The following is a 24,141-nucleotide window of genomic DNA, read 5'->3' on the forward strand; positions in this document are numbered from 1 at the left end:
TTAATTATTCGGAAAATTAATTTCACATAAACACAGTTCGCCAAAGCAATCTTAATGAAAAGACATTTTACAAAAAAAAATGTCTGAAAACAAATTGCGCATATTTACGCTTGCAACTGACGTTTCCTGGAATAACAATCTCATTGGAAGGATTTCAAACTAAACGCCTGAAGTTAATTGAAAGTCCGATTTCGGAATTAATGTTGTTACGAAGTAAATTCTGTAGACTGTGTGATGCCACGATATAATTACGAAATTATTGGTTGCATATAGTACAGTAACTAGACTGTGATAACAGAAGATAGTTAGTGACTTACACGTAATGACCGATATCCCGTTGTTATATCTGATTTTAATGAGTAGAAAAGAATAGAACTCGGGTTGGCATTTAACATTTCTGACCTGAAATGACCTACGGCAGAGAAGCACATTAATATAGCTAATGGTATTTCGAAACTTAGTTTCTCTCTCCTGGGACAAAACTCGCCTAATTGGTCCACTTTCCTCTGAGCACGAATTGAAGCGGAAACCGCGTTTGTTACCAATTTGCGACAGCCACGGATAGCATTGTTATTATTATTTACATAATAAGCAGATGCACACATAAAAATACCGGATGCCGTGGTTTAATAATATTTTCACATTTTCAACTTCATCGCGATAACGAACGTTTTTATTCGCCATTCCAAGGATTATAAATTTGACGTCCTTGCATTGGATTACTTGATATTAATTAAAGCCCATATTTAGCATCGAGATTTAGCATCGCCAGTATTTTCGTACTATATCCTTCATTTTTAATTCTTGTGAGAAAATATTCATCTTCGCTCAATGCTTACGCTCTAATAGTAATAATAAAAGAGCTATTTTTAGAAACATTAATGTTCATGTGACTATTAATATTTAAATGACAGGTATATATTTATTTTAACTAAAACAAGAAAAGCGATATAAATATTTCAATGTTACTGTGAATTTCGTTCTCTGTAAATAATTAAACGATATTCCTGAGAAATTGCTGTTAGCAACCTTATACCTACATGTTCCATATTACTACAAAATTACTGTTAGGTGCAATAATTTTCTCGTAGAGCGAACCGAACGTTTAAACAATCTTTTCTATAAATTCTCGTTGATCTTGTACTTTTGAATTTGCCTGTACAGTTAACAGAGGCCTTCCAGCCCTTAACACCGAACATAAATATTAATAAGCAAGCGGTGAAATTCACGCTTATCGTGGCACCGTGAAGATTTACATGAGATAACACGACTTTCCTTTTGCTATACGGCCGTTTGTGTGGCCCGTGCACGTGTATCCAGCAGAAAACACGTCGGCATTTACATACGACGTCGGATAAGGCAGTCACGGAGATCGTTTTGCGGCCGCAACTTTTATCGCGACTGATATCTCGCCGGGTGGTATTGCATTTTTTTTTAGAATAAATAACGAGACTCGGGATGATGAAGCAAGAGCTGTTACATAGCGTTGTTTACGCGCCACGTGAATGGAACGCTTTGAGAAATGATCTTTGCATTTTCACCCCTCCAAGATGTTGCGATAGTATTGCTTTAAGCCCTACCTACCTTTCTACCATTCTAATTTCTTTCGTCCCCTTTGAGTCTACGATCGACCTTTTTAGCGAAATTGCTTAAAAATAGTACTTCAAAAATGGTACTTCTACGATAATAAGTAATAGTATTTACATATAGTATTACATATAGTATACATATCGTAATACATATAGTATGACATATAGTAATAGTATTTAAAATATTATTTTTACAATAATTGTTAATAACATTTAAATTGTTTAAAAATATTATTTACAAGAATATTTGCATTAATCTCCTGTTTCGAAATTGCTTAAAAATGGTATTGCAAAAGTAGTTACGAGATGTGGAGAATTGAAAATAAGAACTAGGAAATAAGAAGGAATCTTTGTATTTTCATCCCTCTGAAATGTTACCATAATAATACTGCTTTAAACTTTTCATCTTACCAGTCTTAGACTATAGCATGGTTAACAAAGTACCGAGTACTTTGTCTATTAGAAATTTAGATATTTGACACTTGAAGCTGTCCGAAATATAATTCATTAAGGATTTGCCATGTTCTATATTACCAAACTCCATCATTGATTTAGGTGCTTATTATTTGTGGCTGTTGTAAAACGTAAATACGTAATTTATTAGGAAACGCATGCATTATTAGTGACGTAGCTGTATCGTGTATTGCCGAATGCTGCGTTAATGTTGGTGATTACGCGCGCGTGTTCCTTCTACGCTATTCGTATCTGAATGCGTTGCTCGATAACGTTTGGCTTACCACAAACCGCTGCATAACTCGGAACCCCCCACTATGTGTTAAACAACATTGATTAGTGACATCTGTAGAGTTAATATTCCGATAAATTTAATGTCCCTTTCGTATCTCGTTTAATGCCGGTGATAATTGCGTCATTAAATATTATTTTGCAGCTGTTGTCACGAAAGGGTCAATAAATCGCGATATTTAGCCAATTTTAATTAGTCCACGTATAATTTTCCTACAGCTATTACAAAATATTTAAGCAATATATAAGTTAGGTAAAGAGGGTAAATATGTGATTGAAATAATTTTGTTCTATAATGTGTTATTTTTAAACGTAAAGCTAGCGTTATTAAAGCAGAACATTCACTTCAACGTCCTGTTTCAAATTGCGCATTCGCATAAACTTTAATTGTATGTTCATTCTGCATGGAATGAAGTATTGTCGATGACGAAAAATATTTGCAAGATGATGGATATTCATATATTCGTAGTCAGACGCGTAATTTACTTTACTTTATCCTGCTGCTTTACTTTATTTTGGTACTATTAAACATCAAAATATTACTTACTATACTCTTACTATACTATACTCTTACTATACTATACTCTTCGCAATGAGAAATAATAAATTAAGCCTCTAAGTTGCCTGTTCATTGTCGACTTACGACATCATCGATCGATTAATTTTCATATTGCATCGACAGAACTAGAGGTAAAAAAGCAGTTCGGTTTCGAGTTCTCCCCAACGTTAATTCACTGCAGGCTTCCCTGTGAGTTACTTCACACCCCCTCGGTTTCTCCATTAGCCTATCAGACATGGCTGGCCCGTAATTGCTCGCGGCCGCACTTCGTTCACCAGGGTTAATTTCAAGTATACCCTGTCCATCGGATATACAACGAAGATTGTTCGTTCGTCGTGTATTCGATAAGCTTCGTCTGGCTGCGAGTGCTCGGTTCTCTCTACCCTCTGTGGTCCCGGTACACAGGCCGCACGAGCACAAACAACGTCTCCCCGGTCGTGGTGAAACGCCGATGAGTATATTTGCAGATCAGTCGGGCGAGTTCTACCAACATTTCAGCATCGTTAGCATTCAATTACGCGATTATTGAGGGTCTTGGCCGATTCGTGCGCCCCTGCCTTCTTTGATCGATACACGTCCCTTTTTGTGAAATGCCGTAGCTCGAAATAATAGCCAACTCAAGTGCCGGCTACTGCTTGCTTCTCCCCTCAACCAAGTTCGTTGAACCAAGTGTCTACCTGTGTATGTGTGAATGAAATTTCAATATCTCATGTGTGAGGACTCGAGCCACTTTAAGCTCCATTAACCTATCGAAAATTTTGCTAATGAAGTATTACAGAATTCGCTGCTTCCGGACTTTAATGGAGAAGCTTGGTTATATAATCAGCGCTAGAAGATTTCTTAGAATTTTAGGAATTATTCTTCTGGTGCTAATCGGAATATAAAAATCTTCAAGCGTCGGGAGATATCTTCTTGTTCAATAAATTCCGGATCTTTCTCTTGAATTGCTGTATTTAAATTCATGTCACATTCAATATATCGTTATTGAGCAAGAAAACATTCATAATGAATAACTGTTTCAATTCTACCATATCAATTGCCGGAAACAATCAAAATCATCAAATAATCCAGCACAAAGATAGTACCCTGGATTTCTTATATGGATAAGTATATTTGTCGTAGATATCGATTGCATTTGGTATCTAGGTCCAAAAATATTACGATCCCTGGTCCCTCTAGTTCCCTCGGCTAAAATTAAGCATGACGTACGAAGAGAATCACGATAAGTGGTAGTACACTGTGTACAAGGTTTGCGTTAAAATTGGCTAAAATGAGCAGGAGTGTAATCCAATTTCGTTGAGTAGTTTTCGTGCGCTGGGCTTTACGAGAAGAAAATATGAAACGAATGAAATTATTAAATTATTCCATTCCATTTTATCGCTAGATAATGCTACACAATTTTGAATTTTAATTGCTCCTGGTAAACAGTAACTTTATGCGTGTTTCAATAAATTCTATCAACCGTCCTATTGAATTTTTCAGGAAACAAAGTTGTCTCTTGTTTTGGCATTAATCCAGTTGTAAAATGCAATTTCAATTTATTATTACAATCGAGACGAGAAGTTTTTCTTAGAGCAACAGCGATCCTTCAGCCATCGTTTGTGGCCAACAATTCGTCGAGGATTGCATATTGAGCCAGCCGTTGTTTCCGGTAATTGCGACAGGAAAGAAATACCGTTTTAAATGCAAATATATGCAAGACAATCCGGAGATTGACTAAAGAAGCAAGACTTATCGCGACGTGATATATTTGGCTAAAAGTAGCTTTCCTTAATTGGAGATCGCATGATAATGGCGCAATTTATTTTACCCGGAATGCATAGCGTTTTCAATGATCAATTATGCACGACATTCTGACTTCAAATCGATACGACCGCCATTCTAATTATCATAGCACGATCAAGCGTCGCGTCGTTCACTGATTTATTATAAATAGTCTCGATCGAGAACACGATGATATTTTATTCGATAAAAATAGAACATTCGATATAGCATCGTTTAATTATCATTTATTTTTAAAAAGATCTGAAATACGTTGAGAGACCGCAAAAATTTAATTGAAAGAGTTTATCACCGAAAGGATTGTAAAATTTTCAAAACAACAATCACGAAGCTAGAACCGATTCATCATAAAGAAAGTCTCTCCTCAGTTTCGCTACAAACTTTCCGAACAAACCAATATCGAAAGCAGTGTATGAGTTTCTCGTTTGTAGGAGGCAAAGTGAAATAAGAGAAGCTTAAATAACGTAAAAGGGATAGCGTTAAAATAGCAACAGCGTTTCATTTTAATTGCAGGAAACAGTTGGTTTGCTCGCTGGCGATTGTCAATATTGGCTGTCACGCGTTAGTTCCTCTAAATTCGCTTGGAATGTACCCACGGGTTTCCGATATGGAAACACCAGATTGATGACCGACTCTGCAATAATTGTGATGGTTACGTACATATACAGGGCGACGCGACGGCACCAAGGGAGGTGAAAACTTGCCAGAGAATTATAGAAGCACGTCGGTCACGGCCAATGCATTGTAAATACGTGTTTCCAGTGCTGACGTCAGAGTTAATCAATGCAACGATTTGCCAATGATAAATCGCTAACGTGTGATAACAGGTCGAGCGTGGCTCAATCGAATCGATAAAAGCCATAGTGCCCTGAGAATTTCGTATCTCTCTTAAACGAATTGTTATTTAATTGATATGCGCACATGAAATTTTCGTACAAATTTTAATCACATGTAGTTAACAACGAACTAGTTTCGTTCTTCCAAATTCATAAGTATTGTCGGTAATAGAATTATTCATGAGGATTCAGAATTAGATTTGATGGTTTCATTATAAATCTTTCAAACACCTAATGATTTGAATAAGTTTATTATGTACGTAATTTATGTAGCAAAGCTTCTCTTTTATTTTCGTAGTTAATTATCCACGATAAATATTATTCTTTTTTGACGAATAAAATTTTTAAAGTAAGAATGGCAGGTTTTCAGAAGATTGAATTTTCGGAGCTAGGCAAGAGTCGTGGATTAGAAAGGGAGTAGCACTTGGTCAAACGATCTGACTTTCTGAACGAGTGATATCAAAATGTATTGGATGGTGAACTATCACCTTTACGGAGCTTTTATTGAAATTCTTGGAGGCGATCTTGAAAAGAATTCCTTCCTCTACCCAGTCGACTCATCTCGAAAGTCACGCCTGCGGAATGAGTTCAATGTAGGGGAACCCTTATAACGTAATTTCGAAGACTAGGATAGAACGTGCGTGAGAGAATGAAGGTTCTTAAAAAGTGATCAACCCAGAATACATTTTCTTTCCGAAATTATTTATGATTTAAGTTCCTTCGACGTTCCAGAAGAAAGTGAATTCAGATATCGAATTTTATCACCTTTTATCCGCTATTGAAATAGATAAGTTGATAAGTGTAGTTTTGAAAAATGTTGAAATTACGTTACAGGTGTATTTAATAGTGTGATTATATTCTTCCTATCATATTACCCCTATATAATGAGTTTAAAGTGGCTTTTCATTTGTCCGAACCTTTAAGAATCTCCTTACTTCGTGAAACTTTCTGGCTCTAATTCTTGTAAAATGCTGAAAATTTTCGGAACTCCTTGGCGTTTTAATAATAAATAAGGTAACTGAAAGTTCCACGAGGGTTGGTTTGATTAAAAAGCTTTTGAAAAGAGTTGATTTTAAACAGAGCGAAAAAATTCCAAAGTCTAAAGATCGTAAAGACAATGTATGGCGTCGTTGTTTCCATTCATCGATCATCCAAAGTCAATGAAATTTTACCACGTTTTATTATCCACTAACTTTCCTAAATTTTCTAAATAGGTTAGAAAAAGATTCCACCAGTTGTCTACTTAATTTTCACTTGCTTACTCGATATTTCATAGCCATAGTCAATCTGGAATTCGCATTATCACCGAGACGCGAGTAGAAGTCGAATTTTCCGAGCTATAGATACGGAATACCTAGCTGATAGCGTGCAAAGTAATCGCGTCAGGATGATCAGGGGAAAAGTTGACCTTCCCAGGATCTGTCTCCTCGGTTAAACCACCGAACAGACCGATGAGTGGTTCTTTTTCGTAGCCTCATCCCTATACCAAGCCATGCAGAAGTACGTACAGCGAAATGGAGTCAGTCGCGAATGACGATGGCTGGATTAGCCTAGAGGCACGTGCTGTGGACACCATTCTCCACTTCGCTTGAGTGCTCGAAAATCACGTTCGCGCTGAACTCAGCCAGAAAACAGACTCCGACGATTCACGCATTCTGATTCAGTCACCGCTCTCTGGCCCCTCACTGTGCGTTCCTATGTTCAACATTCCGCCGGATTCCTTGTGTTGCCTCCGTTAAAGGACCTCTGGGTACGTTTTATGTGTCACTGGAACCAGTCGAGCCCTTTTAAGGAACGTTCGAATGTGTTGGTTATTCATATAGAAGTTTTCTTTCGGAAATAAGTTGGTCGTCGGTGGGAAATTTTATAGGAATCTCGTGAAAAGTTTCTATCTTTTTTCAAAGTAAGATAACGCGTGGTGCAGTAGGACTTTTAAAGTATTATATTTTGGAATCTGAGAGTTTCAGCTGTTCAGTGAAATATCAGAACGAAAGAACGATATTGCCTCAAACAAGACATTAACTGAATGGATGAGCGGAATTTTACAATATGTTAAATATAAAAAAAAGTTAGTTATACAACGATGTAAGGTGATTCTATGTGAACAGTAAGAAAAAGATTTGGTATTAATTATATTAATTGTGTTAAATGTATTAATATACATTTAGCCTGAAGCTCCGTTTTCGAGAAAATCGACTTTGAAGATTTGAAGAACATACATTAACTTGGCTAATTCCAGACTCAACAAGAGTAAATAATCGACGTACATTTGGTAGAAAATAGTAAAAATAGGTATAGAAATAGTAAGAATAGTAGAAAATATGTCAGAAATATAGAATAAAATTTTTTCATAAGATGCTTCATTTTCGAGAAAAATAAATTTGAAAATGTATCGTGGAACTGTATAATACCAATTCCTAATTAAACATGTTGAAACGTTATTTCCTTGAAAATGCAGCCTCAAACGGAAAAACTTTATTTCATACTTTTGATCTATTTTCATATGTGTAATAACCTCCTGTTGAATTATTTACTCATAGCTAAGTTAAAGTATAGTTGACAAATTTTCGAACTCGATTTCTTCAAAAACGAAACTTCATACAAAAAAATTTTATTCTATGTTTCCGACTTCTTTTTTCACGTAGAATCGCCGCCTGCCCGGTTACAGTACAATCACCGCCCCTTGTACATTAGAAAATCAAAAAATTTATTCTAATTCGACTTAAAGTCTGTAAGAATATGATTTTCTAGTTTAAGAATTTAGAAACACGAAGTTAGCGAGTTCTTTATTTTTGTGTAGATAATGCAAATCCGGCCAGAGAACATCTTCGAGCTGGAACAGGAAGAGCACAGTTTCTTTGTTGTTACTTGAATTACACTGTCTTTTTTCTGTTTCATCTTTCCTTGCTTCTTTTTCTTTGTTTTATCCTACACTTTCTGAGCTCTGCGTTACTTTTCCCTGCAACTCCTTTGTTCATTTCGTAGTAATATTAAGATAATGAGACGAGTTTTCCGGAGAAAGTCAGATACCAGTTCCCCAAGGAAGGGAATTACACTCTACGGAAATAAAAGTTTAAAGTATTTTCAAGCGTGGATATTTTACACACGATAATAGAATCTTGAATGAGGTTAAGGTGCATTGTTGCGGGGCATTAAGTATGAATTATTTCGATTATTTCCAGACATATTTTTTCGATAGACGCTCATTCTATTCTTATTTCCCTGGAATAACATTATAAAATTATTAATTTTCGATCTTGCTAAATGTCAATAAAATAACTAACTATTTCCTGATATAACTGAAATTTTTCCGTAGTATTTTCATGTTGTACGATAACAGTAATAAGAAGGAAAATGTGATAATTTCTGTCAAACAATATTAGTAACTTCGCAATTTTATTTAGAATTGATGTATTTACCAAAATTATTTGATTTACATAGCAAAGATATATATTGAAATGATCAGTGTATTCTGTTAAAATTATGAATTATTGTTGAATATTGTATATTTTAAATTTATAAACGCACTGCAAAGAAGCGTTTTAAGCACGGAAGCAAGCTTCTGCGAATTCCACGTTTAGATTTCTTTCGCGTTTTTCCTCTGTTCAGTATTCTTTCGCGTCTCTGTTTCTTTTTACGAAAATACCATTTACCTTCTTCGCTTCCGCTGTATCGTTTCATCGTAGTCTTTTTCGTGCACTCAACGAAAACGTCACGATAACGAGTCAAAGGTATCAGCTAGAAATAGTGCAATAGGTTAGTCGTTTCGATAGAACCTAAAAATTCATTCGCTCTTTGCGGTTTCTCCAGCACTTCGTGCCGTATCAATTCATACAACGTTTCTTTACCTGGCTTAAGAAATTTCCTAAATTCTGCGTCATTCCATGATAACTCTTAAAAGTTGATTTATACACCTCACACAATGTCTACAAATTTTTATCCACGAAATATATTTCCAATAACCATTGTTTTCACGCAGCCAGTAAAATGAAAATATTTCGTGACGACGAACTTGACCCACGGTTTCGACTGCAAGATTTTTCGAAAACCTAGCTACCCTTCATTACGTAACAATCGCGCATAGTATTTTTGAAAATCAGCGTCGGCCATTCGGTGGTTTCCAGGAAGAACCAGATTCGTAGAAGTTTGCTCGCTTCGTATTCCATTTCCACTTTCTACTGCACTGACACACTCTTCTTTTTTTCCCTGAAACCCCCATGACCGTCGAGAGTCGATGTTTTCCTTTTTCCATCCACTTGCTTCTTTTGCACGTTCGAGTCCTTTTCCGCGACCCCTTTTGACCATTCACCGATAATGTTACGATAACGAGTCAATGCTCGGATGCAGGAAACCGTGGCCGTCTCTTTCCTACGTGAGAAATCAAAAAGTCCTCTTTACACGGTTTAACCGAGAGCAAGAGGTCTCGTGTTTTAAATGAGATTTGCCATGTTACATAAAGAAAATATCCCAAGACAACCTGGCAATATCTTTTTTTTTTTGGAACTACTCGTATTTTTCCAATGAATCAGGTGACTCGATTACAATTACAAATTGTATGTAAAATACACATATCATTTGCAGAGGTACATGTAGTAGCTTTTTGTTTGCAAAACCACAACGGGAAATATAATTCATACTTTTCATTCTTTTTTATAGAGGAGCAAGTTTAGAGTTCAGTGTGTTGTCCATTAATCCAATTTAAATTCAGTCGCGTCATAAATTGACACGAGAGATTTTGGCTAATGATAAACGAAGTGGTATACAACAAAACTGTTTTTCCCCATGTGGTCTTCGCTTGTTAACTGTGACGATGAATAAAGGGGATGGATTTTTTTTCACATTAAAAAATACAGAGCAGAAAGACATTACCATAAAACTTTATAATTTGAATATAGTTTAAGTATGAACGACTGTGAAAAGGAGGGTAAGTGAGAACGATATTCAGTATGAAATTAGAAACATCAAGGTCGAGGCTGTGGAATTACTTTATGTTTATTCGCAATCAGTTCCACACGAGCTCTCGTTCCGGTCAAAAGCAGAAGAAGTGCTCGTCGAGTGCAATTGAGTCGAATCGTAATTTGTTGCACGATTTGATTAAGAGATTCAATTGTCGAAAATAGTGATTTGTATGCGTGCGCGTGTTTATATGTGCCTGGTTTAACACACACTCGCCGCGAACGACCCAAATGGTACGTACAAAACTCATCGATAATTATCGTATTGTCTTTCTTTTCTAAACATTTATAATACGTAATATTATTTGCTATCAAACAAATGAGATTTAGAATTTTATAAAAGCTTATTTATAAATGGTAGATAAAGGGTGTTAAAAAAATGATCTAAACTTTACTAGATTTTAATTCGGAAGAAGAACAATCTATATTGCAAACTAAAATATTCTTTCTGCAAATAAATAATGAATATTCTTCATAAAGATAGATGGCAGTTTCAAATATTAAAGATAGAGCGATTTAAAATATTGCAAGGAAATGAGATTTCAGGCCAGATTTAATTAACTCGCTACTTCAGCATGCATTAACGAATTTAGAGAGCACTTAATCGCTATTAAATTTCCTGTCACGTCTTGTTCAGCCTAAACAGTGTATGTGTCGATAATATCGGTTATCCTGATCTTGGATACTTCAGCATCAGCTACTGATATTGGACTATTATAAGTAATAGCCCTGGCAATTGTCGATAGCTTATTACCATGTTGTAACGTTAACTACAACACCTATCAGACCAAAATATTCACTGCAACAGCATTTGCATTATTATAAAATTTTATTGAATCGAAATTTATATGATACGATATATTTAAGAAATATTTTATGTACATATTGTGATAATATTTTTATTACACAGTTGGTAAAATTGTACGCATAAATAACTCTTGTTCTATTTCGTATAGCGTCTATAAATAATTATGATTGATGTAGGAAATATTTTCGTGAAACGCTTGAAAACAAAAATTCCAGTGTCAACATACATTTGTGTTCCGAGCGAGGAATTTTAAGCGTTAACGTTTGTTTGTTTTCTCTTTCTTTTTCCTTGCTCCAACTGATACGAACCTCGTTTTCTTACCCGCGTAGTCCTCGTTTAATTTCATTCGTTGAAATTAGTAGGTCACGAACTGCTGTTAACTTATATTATGGATGACACGCGTCTACCTCATCATATTTTCATCCTACCGATCGTTTAGTGTCACGTCAAAGAGCCAATATAGGGTCGTTAATATGGTATCAGTAGTTACGCTAAAATCCTGCATGAGATTTCAGTATAAAACCGTTTCATCAGTCGACCAAGTGGTCGTTTGGTATTTTTAAATTGATGCAGTTAACTGAAATTATCAAGAGGACGGAGGGAAAAGTCTGTTTGAAAATGGGGCGAAAAAATAACGCGCTGGCACATAACCGAAGTCGTCGAGCAACGATAAACGTTAGGCGAACGCGGTGAGATTTTAGGAAAGTCCTCGTAAATTTTCACGCATTTTCCAACGCATGGGATTAATTAAACAATTCTAGTGAAATTTAAAACCGTTTACATGTTGTTTAAAGCAAACTAAAAGTACTCAAGTTCGTTCGTTAATTAAACTAACGTAAATTGAACAGACGACCTCGAGTTGGCAACAGATGTTGATCGCGTGAATCTAAATGAATATATAAAACCAATGAATTTAAATCGACCATATAAATGACCATTTCGATAAATAATACGAGTCCGCATGTGAATTTGCGTAGCTGCGTAACATAACCCTAGGACGTGAACGTTTGTAATTTTTATAACCGACAAAGCTTTCATTGACGCGAGTAATATGTTTGATTATTAATTATCGGCTGTACAGTTACTTTTCTCACTGAAAAATTTTATTCCTTTATTCCTTAAAAGGGCTCTTCAACAATATTGTATTATTATCGAAAAAGACTGTTAAAAGATGATTCTTAATATTTTGAAACTACAGAAGATACAATCGTGTCATGTAGATTACAATATCCTTTATTCACGGTCTCATATAAAAAAGATATAAAAAAAAGGTACTCATATCGTATGCAAAAAGCACGCGCATAAAGAGAGTGCAACAAAATTTGCGCCATTAAATACACCATGTTCTCCTCCTGCTTCGTTTTCACGTTCAAACAGCTATGATGAAAAATCGTGGACAGGCCATATTTTTTCATCTAAAAAACTGTACAAAGTAAAGACCGAAAGTTTGAATAACAAAGAATTCGCCGGGAACAATCGGCCCCATAATTACACCGTCATTTTTCGATACACGCTAACCGTTCTGCACATCGACAGTTTCCTCCCTCTTTCCCTCTTTTTTATCTTTTTTTCCTCTCGTGGCGCTTTGAATGCATCTGTTCCCAATTTTCAATCTAACGTTAAGACATATGAATATTTCCCCGGCGCCGACAGGCTATTAACAGTTCATATTTTTTAATTGTTTAATGATTTTTGCATTCATATCTTTCAGATTCTGTTTTTCTAATTAAATCGTGCAATTTTATCAATAGATAGATACAAATTCACTCGTAAAATTACGAAATAATTACAAAGCAATCGAAACAGCAGTAAACAAAATAAATATGAAATATTCAGTTAACAATTATATACTAGAATGGCTAAAGCTAAAAAGGTTATCATTCCAAACTTCATCGAAACATCATTTTTTCAGTTAAATCCCGCAGTGTTTCTCCCACGCTTTAATGATGAAAACACAATTAAAACATGGCAAACAATAGATAGATAGATATATTTTGTTCCATTGTATTTTACATTTTCGGGTTTCATAAATTGTACGAAATACGTAGATGTTTTTACTAAAAACAGGAATATAAAATCGTTATATAAAAATGTAAATGTAATGTAAGTTGAATATTTATTTAAACGTGAATTCAGTACTCTGTACGATGCTCTGTAAAGATATATATTTTTTGCTTTTTCCTTTCGTTCATAACCGATGCAGTTTCCTTCGCAACATTTTCGCCTGAATTTATCAAGTAATAGTCGAATAAAGTTCGGATCTTTTGGTAAACCCTGTATTTCGAATTATGCGCTTCAGTAATCGTCAATCGATTTGCTATTCGTGTCCAATCGCTGTACGGCCAGAACTGTCGTAGTTACGCTTTCGACCAGAGAATAATATTCAGACATTCTAGGTCATGAATTCGCGATCGTTTCCCAGTTTCTGACGTTTCTTTTTTCACGCGCGCTCTTTGAATCTGGTCGATATTTCTTTCTACACTCTGTAGAAATAATGAACTGTTGGAAAAATCTTGCGCGGAAGTAAGTTGGAAATAATATTTAAAGAAGAATATCTTTCATATTTCATTGAATATTGTGCGATTGAATGATTATAATTCTTATTTCTGGTTACTAATATTTTTACAAATTAATTAAGAACGATATTTAAATGCAAACCTGCCAATTAAACTAATTTTATTCTATCTGCAGAATTACTTTTATACCAGCTAATTGACACTAGAATATTAATATTACTTTCATTTTGATTCTCGGCATTATGGAAATAAGCCAATGATTTATCAAACTAATCAATTGCACATTTAATATTCAGTGAATCTCGAAGAGCCAATTCGTTAGCTTGAACTTTCCTTCTGTTTAAGCTGAAAGTCTTGTAGGATGTCTCTCAGCGTTTTACATTAATGTACGAAGACACAGAATTACCTACAGCATTGCCAAACAAAACTACCGGCACAGCAAAGCAATCAAAGTAATTGGCAATTTTCTCTGAAGTCGATCCTTTCGTCGGTATTTCATGGTCAACGTCCTTCGTTTTCTCTCTTTTAGGGGCAGAAATCGTGTATTTAAACAGCAACTAATGGACCGTTTATTGACCGAAACACTTTTCGTTCGGTCGATCGTTGCACAAATTCGATTATCGTCCTTCTCCTCTTCATTATCAGCAATTTTCTTCCTTCTATATCGATTAATTCGATAAGTGTCTGTCAATACCTGAAAAAGCGTTTGTCGGCAACATGTTTACCAGCGATAAAATAGTATAATATAATAAGTATAATATAATATAATATAGTATAATAGTATAATAGAATAACTGGAGGAGGCAAATTCTTCTCTTTTACAGAAATAAGTAGAATGAACAAAGAAACTTTATACGTTTCGTCGATCAAACTTTGTAATATTTCTTTCCCTTAATGTTAAGTGACGTGTCTTGATTAATCGGACCTCAGTTCAATTTTTAAAATTAGTAATTTTATTTCAAGCTCAACGACATCAAGTTTATTTTTCTCATGTAATTCCTTAACTGCTTGTCCAGTCTGCACCTTCTTACTTACTTTGTCTCTTAAAGTATCGGTGTAAGTAACGCCTCGATGCCCAGAATGTATCAGCCTCGAGTACTTACAGGGAGTAAAGTAATTGGCAATTTTCTCTTAAATCGCTGACCCATCCTCAAAGAACCGCTGTCCGCGGTTAAGTGAATAATATACCACTTACCGGTAAACTTGTCACATATTAAACCCTTTGAAACGGTGAAAAACGATAATTAGGTGGTTTCTTTATTCAATTAACTTCAAGGACAGCTCCCTTTACATGCTCTCGATACTTCCAATTATTTTACAAAATTATTTATGACGATAATAATCAATAGAATTCGACAGAAATTTCTGAAACAATGTTTCTACACAGTTCTATTATCTTCTTATATATACTGATAATTAATAAACATTATTAAAAGTTTTACTACCGACATTCGTATTTCCTTAAAACAGCAACGAGGAAACTACTGTTACTTTTGATTTGTTGTGACTGAATCCGTTTACCTTTCTTCTCCATTCCTTTTTCTTCGTTAACCATTTCTTTCGCGTCGCTCTAGTTTTATCACCTGTGGATAGGACTGTGTAATTCGCAGTAATCCCCGCGTAATGGCCGATAACCTTAAGTATCGCAAAACGAATGAAACGTTACGCTTTGTATAAATAGACGCAATTATTCGTGGCTTTCTAAGAACACGTAAGCATTTCCTTCTTTCGCTACGTAAAGAAAAAAACTCGTTCGACTGGAAAATTACAATTACAGTTGTCTCGGTATAGAATGTTGTAAAAAGGAAGAAAGATATAGTTTTATTTCTACTATACACGTTTCTTGGAAAGACATGAAAGCTGCAACACCTATTAGTGTAAAAGATGCAAGCGATCGATTTAGTAAAAGCGTAGCAAGTTCCTCGAAAACCATTTCAAACAAATCAATATCCCTAGCAGCACAGAAATGAACTCGCATCATTGAATCTATCGTTTAGTCGATTCGACACGGGTCAACTCCGATTTTTCCATCTCAATGAACTTACTAGATATTTAAGAACATCTGTTGCACGCTACAGTTCGTTTAATAGCTTGTGATAGAACATTAGTGATGAAAGATGTTTTATATCTATCGTTGAGTTCTCATATTTTTTTGATTAAAATCTCTTCTTCCTCTTTAATCTTCTTTCCTTCTTTCTATTGATTTTAACGGTCTTTGCATTATTTTCTTTAAAACTGTCGCTCTACAATAAGAACAAACTGAGAAAACTATACGCAATAAAAAGGTATAGGCAGTAACAGAGAATGAAATTTCAATATACGTATGTGATCTGTGAGCAACTAAAATTGATTATCTTCGACGTCTTAAGAAATAATTGGGTGAAAGGAATCTTTCGCTAGTTCGTAGCGTAATACTTTAAAAGATACAAGCAGAATGCATTTAAAGTACCGAATTTCAAGTACAGAAAAGAAATGAATGTCGCGTGACATTCGATTTGACTTGCAGCAGCGCAGCGGTTTAGTCACGATTCGATCACCGTTGAAGTGTCATTCACTACACAGAAACGTGACTGGAACGTGAACACTAACGTACATCGACGGATTCAGGAAACACTAAACAGTGATTGAACTGTGACTTTACTACGCGATTCAATCGTTAATGCAAATTAAGCGTTATCGCAATGTAACGATCTTCAGAATCGTGACATACACGAATCTGTTTGATGAACCTATAAATAATCTGTTGCGAGTGATTTACAACATTTCTTTATTATTTCGTTCGAATTCGTTTGATGTTTCATCATTTCAAACGTTGATCGTTATTCCATCGGTTTCTTGTTTCGGTATGGCGAAACACGATCCCATTTTTCTCTTTGTTCATGATATTGGTGTACTTTTTGAAAGTGTAAAAATGTTTCCGTCGATTGAAGTTTATTTTGTGCTTGAACTATACATATAACAAACGAATATAGATATTGATTTCACTGAATTTTGTATCGTTTGTTGTTAACGAATATGGATACTTGGACAACCTTAGAATGGTTCTTTTTTTTTTTATTTCCTATCGTGAAACTATAGCAAACTATATACAAATTTTAAATTACGATAAATAATATAAATCTATTATAGCTTTAGAAATGGTATACATATATTTTCTTCCATTAAAAATTCTTGAAAAAATTTCTGAACTAATCGTTTATTATGTTTTTGATTTCAGGGACTACTACTATGATAGGTGAGTGCGAATTGCATTGGAGATGCACAATTTCGCTGAATTACTGTTCGCATAGTTTTACAAATACGGTGGTGTGCGGTAACCGGGTATGTAAAATGAAATCTTTCTGTTGTTTAATTCAAATACCTAGGAACGACTTTACGGATCGCTATTAATCAAACCTAATCCAAAAACACGTATTCAATAAATCGAGTATACTTGCTCATAAATAAATTAGATTTATTTGCAAGTGACTTTTCCATCGGCTAATCGTGCTGGCTATAGATGGAAGATTAAGCGAAGCTGATGTTCTTGTGTAGGAACAACATTGCCCACGTACATGAAGAGCTCCGTCACTGAGTGTACGCGCAATTTTGAAAAGCAGGCATATAATTTGCCGTCGATGTTGGAATTATAACTACCAGACCGTAAATCATAATTATTATCTCGGCCCGTTTCCCGAATGTTTTACTTCTGCCTCGCATACGCGATACGCAAGAGGAATATCAGCAACAATATTGAAGTTTATTAATTTATTTTTGCGTATCGTTTCGCGTTGATGCATGAATGCATTTATTACCTCCTGGCATCGATTAAACTCGCCAGAATTCGAATTCGGTTCTGTCACTTCGTTTCAAATTTTCGAAGGTGATAATCAATGTTTTTTTATAATTCATTTATTCTTTTTCATTTTTATTCCTTTCTTTTAACAATTGCCACGCAAAAGAAACGCAACCTTTTGATTCATAGCGAATATTTTTGTGCGAAAACGAATTTATTTCCACGATTCGCGTAACAGATCACGGGTACCGTGATCAATATTCTTTCAAAATTAATTGGCACGCCGATTTAATTCGATCGCCAGCGAAAAATCCAGTTTGAAGGACGTTAACCCTTGAAATCCCGAATGACGAGAGAATTTTATTCATAGGTATAAATTAAAATATCTATGCCTGCCCCGTTTTAATTCAACCCGCATATGCGCATTAGTTTTCTTCTCCCTTCTTCTTTATTTATTTCCCTTCTTCATAATTTTTTCTCTCTTGTAACAAGAAAAGGACAATACCAAAGGGTTTAACCGTATAGTTGAGAAAGAAAACCTCATTTGAATGAACTCGGCAGAAAATTTAACTGTGATAAGATCTTGTATATAGTTGTCAAAGGAACTTTTCGGTCTATCCACCCATTTAAAACCCTCTGCTGAAATTCTTAAAAACGCTAAGAAGCATTACTTTCTAATGCCGAAATACTGCGACTTTCCTAAAACGTATATACTTCCTGCGCGAGTAAAAGCTATTTTCGCCATCCGCGAAACGTCTCGCCTAGCCAACGCAGTTTTTCAAGCCAAGACGAGAAACGTAACTCGGTTAAATAAAATGTCACAAAATCAAGACGCTGATGTTGCGTCAGAGTACGCAATGTAAAGGATTCTTTCAGTTAAACCTGAAATTTTTTGGCTAAAGGATTTTTAATGCTTATCGTATATCGAAAGCGAGCTTCGCAACAAATCACGAATCTACCTTGTTGTATAGAGGCAAACGAAGCGTGCAGAACTAATTAGTCGGCAAGCAAACACCGTCGACAACGGAATACATTAACACTTAATTACTCGCTGAGTAAACGCAATCATTCTTTTTTTTCTCCCTCTCCACCGTCGAGGTATTTCTCCAATTAATCGCTTGCTCGGTCGCTCAAGGAGCGAACAAGGACCGGGCTTGATTGAATGGAGAGAAGTTAAAGAGGCAATGCACGTGCGATTATCAAAGCACGGTGCATGCTAACGTTATTATACTCACGTGACCGTAGATAATAATTATTAGAGTCCGACCACGGTGCTTGCCATGCCCTTCTGGTATATATTTCAAGTAACAACACGCAGGAAGTCGGCTGAAACAGCATTTTTGTCCTATTTGTTCGCAACCTAGCGTCCAATTGAATTTCTGTGTAATTTAGGATCCGCTTGTGACGTTCGCGCTAAGGCAGGTTAAGAAGGAAAACACATCGGAGAGTATTTATCGCGCGATAAATCTCGTGGTTCCTGGCCGTATCGATTTTATCGTTAGATAGTTGGACAAAAAATTTTTATGGCAAGCGGAGAATTAATTAAACGATAGCGAGAGATATTTACCGCCCTTTAATCTTATTTTTCCTAAAATATGCTTGACCATACCTATATAAAATGCTTTGTAAGTTCTATATGCATTCGGATCTGTTCCAAGCTTTCTTCTTTTTATTCTCTCATTTCATTCTTCTGTCTTTACTGCTTTTATTCTAATCTTACAAAGAATCAATGGCAAGCTTCCAGTCTAGACAAACGAATAATTCTGCTCCGTTCACGCGTAATTTTCATCCAATAACGCAGCCACGATTCATCGCGTTCTTTCACCACGGTCGAATAGAGGGGAAAAGAGATCGAGACAGATAGAGAAAAAAGGTGGAGGAGAAGGAGAGAGAGAGCAGGGGCAAAGAGGTCGCGAGTCGAACGGGAGAGGTTGGAAAACGGGCGCGGTGACCGCGCAACCGGCACCCCGGTCCTTTTGCTTTAATTGTTACGATTCAGAGACAGTTCGTGACCGGCCTGGAGAAAGAGCGACACGGCCGCGCACGGGTGCAAAAGCGGAATACGACGCGCCGCGCCGGCCCGAATAAAAATCATAAGCTCAGGTGAGGCCGTTGCCGGGGCAGCCGCGTGGAACGGAATTATAACCGTGGGCTAGAGAAACGTGCACGGTCCAGGCGCCCTTTTCTTTCAACCAAACCAACAACGATAAACCACGTGACGTTGCTTTTCGTTGCTTTATTAATTCTTCTGGCGCAACGGTGTATGAGCCCCGCGAACTCTCGTTTCTTTTTGGATGGTCGAGAGAGCGGTGTTTTCGGACAGACTTTATATTCCATCCTTGCGCCCTGCTTTAAATATGCAACGTGCGCCGCCATAGAAAACACACACCCGTGTAACGCACACGAGGCATCCCGAATCGCCACAAGCGACACGCAGTGCAAGCCGCGGGCAACATTGTTCGTCGACTAAAAAGGAATTGATTGCTTTTGATATTTTTCCTTTCTGCCTTTTTTTTCGATCCTGCTTTTCGTTGTTGCATTTTGTTTCGTCCTCCCACTCCACCTATTTTTCCCAGTTCACTTTTGCACCCGGCTGTTTTTTCCTGGCCAACCGTGTATCTGCGGCCAATTTCCGGACAACTTTTTTAGCGAAACTCGTTGCAGCGCGTTTTATATGAACTGCCACGGGTTTCCCCATCTGAATAACACACGAGTAAAACCAGCTCATCGGGATAGGAACACCTTGAAAATCTGCTTTCGATTAACTTTCTTGCTTGTCATCAATTTGATCCTGTTCTCGGTTCCGTCTTGCCACCGTTACGATCCGTGGTCGGAAAATTGTATTTGGAAATCACTTGGGTGTTTAGTTGCTCTTCCCGTTGTTCCAATTTCTTCCGTAAGTTTCACGATTACAATCCTAGTTACATGGTTTTAATTGATATTTTCTAATTGTTATTGGTTACGTCTTAGTTTACCCATGGATGACGAAATTGACGAAAAATGTGCAAAAATACATAGAATTGGAATCATTTTTCTCGGAAAAGAGCTCATTAGGACATTACCTTTCATCAAAACAGTTTTAAATCAAATGAGCGACTGAACGAATAATATTGCCGAATGCATTCGAATTTGCTCAGTGTATAACTCACGATGCTTTTCAAATCCCGAGCGAAATTGCCGTATTTCGACTTGGTAAAATTAAGCGTTCACAAGTGCGCCACTCACAAAGCCGACCTTTTCATATGTATTAGTGCGTACAAAAATGGTCATTTCAGTTTAAAACTACTATGGAGGATCTGCGCGGCGGTAAAAGTTCTGGCTGAAAGCAACGTTAAAAGCGCTATTAAAAACAGTGTAGGAATTTCTGACCAATTTAATGATTACAGATTGAGAGGAACCGTGATCCAATCGTAAAGTTCAAAGCAGTATGTATAAATTTTGTGCACATTTTATTTTCGTCGATCGTTATAAAAGGAAAACGGTACCTGCATGCACAGGGAGGAATAAAAAAAGGACGAACCAATATTCAAAGCGACTTGTTTTATTTATTAAACCATTCCCATGTAATCGAGCTACCGAGCTAGGTTGTTTCTTTTCAACGATAAAGTTCGTTCTTTGCAAATGCATATTGTTGAAGTTATATTCATGAAAGTCATACGTTCAATTTATTGTTAGCAGTTCGCAACCAATTGCAATCGTTGAATTATACGAGTAAAAGCCTGTAGATGAGTTCTTTAATATCATTAAACAGCCAGCAAAACTTCTTACAAACTAACACAGGCATAATAAAATTGATCGTCGATAAATTTCTATAAATAATTAGTATAATTATTGATTAGCGTATTTAGAAAAAGAATGGGACACAATGATAGAAGTTTAGTAACCGTTAAGATGTTTTTATACGTATCCTTTAAACTTCTACGTCTTAAGGGCTAATTGACGTATTAACTTAAAACCCAAAGCATCTTAACGTGAGATCATCGCACAGCAAAAGCATCATAAAAAGCGAGATCTTTACTATTTGCAGGCTAGACTATTATTAATTTTTAATTGGACTATCATATTAATTTATTTATTATTGTACTTATTATACATAGTCGTCTGTTAGGGCGGACTTCCAGAAATACATTTTTCTCTTATTTCCTATGTTTACCTCTCACCCTCCAAGCCTTCTTCGTTCATCCTTCTCTCTCTACGCTTTCATTCGCCCCCTATACATATAACACTTATCATTTTCCTTTAATCCTCCTAGTATCATGTTTAATTTGTATCAAAGGCATTTATTATTCAGTGATTGTGCCACATTGCTTGATTAACTGAACATCTTTTGGATTATATATATTGATTTGTGCAAAATTGAACAATGTATTCAATTCCATTAAATAATTTTTATTTATCACCCGTTTATGGAAGCTAACTACAGATATGTTTGATCTCATTTTAAAATATCGCCGGTCTGTAGTAGTTTTATAATGGAATTAAGAGCCTACGTTTCTGCTTTGCGATTCAAGTCGTTTTACGGAAAACTATTATATCGAGAAATTATGTGCTGAGAATGGCGCTGAATATTCGAATGGGAAATTATCGCCGTGCGTTTCGCCTTGCCCTTCTTTTAGTCGAATTTTTCTGGTTATTCCATTGCAGGCGAAGATAAAGCGATGTTTATGGTTGCGAAATTCTTTGCCTCCTCTGTATTGCTTTGTGTCGAATTCTTTATCTTAAAAGAGGTTGTTATAATCCTTTGAACAGATTGAATTCACGCCAAAGTGAACTTACTGATCATTAACTCCAGATGAAAAGAAAATAATTTTCCCATGGAATACCTCTGTCTTACAATTACCCAAAAATAGAAATTTCTACTAACAGGAAAAAATCGCAATTAAAAGAAATAAAATAAAATTTATAAAAATATCATTTACCATTTCCTTGATCTATCGAACGCAATAATTAGAACGGAATAAAAAAATAATAGAATAATTGGATAAGAAGAAGGAATTGCGCATTATGTTTTAATAGCTGCCTTCGTGTCACGGTTGATACAGGAAACCAGTGTCGTTCTCGCATCGATTAAATTTGACGTTTCTGGCAGGTAACACTTAATTTGACACAGGTCAGATAGACATCTGAAATCCGTGCACTTAATGTATGTCGATGGGGATCAAGCTTATAGGCCAGGGTGCTGTTAGGTGTCACGATGCATCGTGTCCAGTTAAGCCTTCTAGTCACAAAGCGATGTCTTGAGGGACGAATGTCCCTAATTAACCTGACACCCTTCGGCGTATGTGTGCATACCCTAACACAACCAGTCGTTACACCGTTATACCTATAGCCAATTCAATTTGTAATTAATCTTCCGGGTTCGAGGTAGAGAAAATTCACAAGAGGGCCATTTACTTAATTGAACGTCGTTAATACGCGATAGAGATCTTAGATGCACACTTGCTCTGATGTCGTTTCATGTTTCATACTCTGATTTATCTCCTCCTTTTCCACTTACCCTTTTAAGAGGGTCCCATCTCGAAGAACTAGTATTATTCGAGATACTCATATCTCGCTAAAAACATATCATATATGCGTAACTTTGATGTCTCTTTATGGATAGGTATTTAATAAGAATAATGCGACGTATGATTTTATTTCATTCATTTTATTACGGTTCTATTAACAAATCCATGTTCATTCGTAAATTATATAACATAATGATTTTCTATTATGTAGCGGAACAAAAATAGCTGTTAAGTTTAACTAGAAAATAGTTGAAAAATATTTGCAGAAATTAAGTTTGCATACGTCTAATAAAATTCCTTAAAATTCTAGTAGTATTCAGATCCTAGCGTTCCGGTAAAATTAGTTTTCTTTCTCATTCCAGAGGACGTATATGTAAATTAGTATACATAGGTGCGAACGTGGCATTTAAAGAAATTGTGAAAATTGTGTTTTAATCTGCCCATAAATTTCTTATGACCATCATATGGGTTTCTATATCTATTTCCATTATCTTTACATCGTGGATAATCAACTCGATTTTATTCTCGTCGTATCGATTCGTTTTTATTAGTGGCGATTTTTAAGTCCATTATGACAATAATTATGAATTATATAATTAAATTACTGACGATATCGTACACCGTAAAGAGCGAAATTGCGGACAATAAGCTTGTGATATAAATCTCTGTGTTGCACGAGTACGAAATAGAGGTTAATCGTAGCTGTGAAACGATACCCGGAGGAATGAATATTCCTGATTAACTCGATATCCTTTCTTGCGTATACACCAGGGTATTACACCTACATTATATCCAATTTGTAGTAAAATTGCAGGTCATACATGAAACGTTGTTAACAAAATTCCCCGTCATATTTAATTACCACGTTTAACGTTATCGATGATCCTTACGATTTTCCCGTAAATTAATATCTCATCTTACGTCCTTTTTAACCAAGCTATCCTTTATTTCAACATTAACCATTCCTTAACAAAATGAGACGTTTAAAAAAATATTGATACAACTGATAAAAATCTTTGACTTAAGAGAACTGTGGTTGCCTGTACCACGAAAATGAACCTGTACCACTT

The 24,141-nt window shown here is 35.8% G+C and overlaps 1 protein-coding gene across 2 annotated transcripts in view; it reads left to right on the forward strand.

Moving 5' to 3' along the window:
• Window positions 1–24,141, forward strand: part of LOC100746621 — a 249,333-nt gene that overhangs the window by 205,373 nt on the left and 19,819 nt on the right. For both annotated transcript variants that reach the window (XM_003491144.4, XM_012388086.3), the window contains one exon: window positions 17,007–17,024. In XM_003491144.4, coding sequence (XP_003491192.1) covers window positions 17,007–17,024 — 18 coding nt within the window. The remainder of the gene's footprint in view (window positions 1–17,006; window positions 17,025–24,141) is intronic.

This window comes from Bombus impatiens, unplaced genomic scaffold, assembly GCF_000188095.3.
Source record: "Bombus impatiens unplaced genomic scaffold, BIMP_2.2 scf_0517, whole genome shotgun sequence".
NCBI classification, from domain to species: Eukaryota; Metazoa; Arthropoda; class Insecta; order Hymenoptera; family Apidae; genus Bombus; species Bombus impatiens.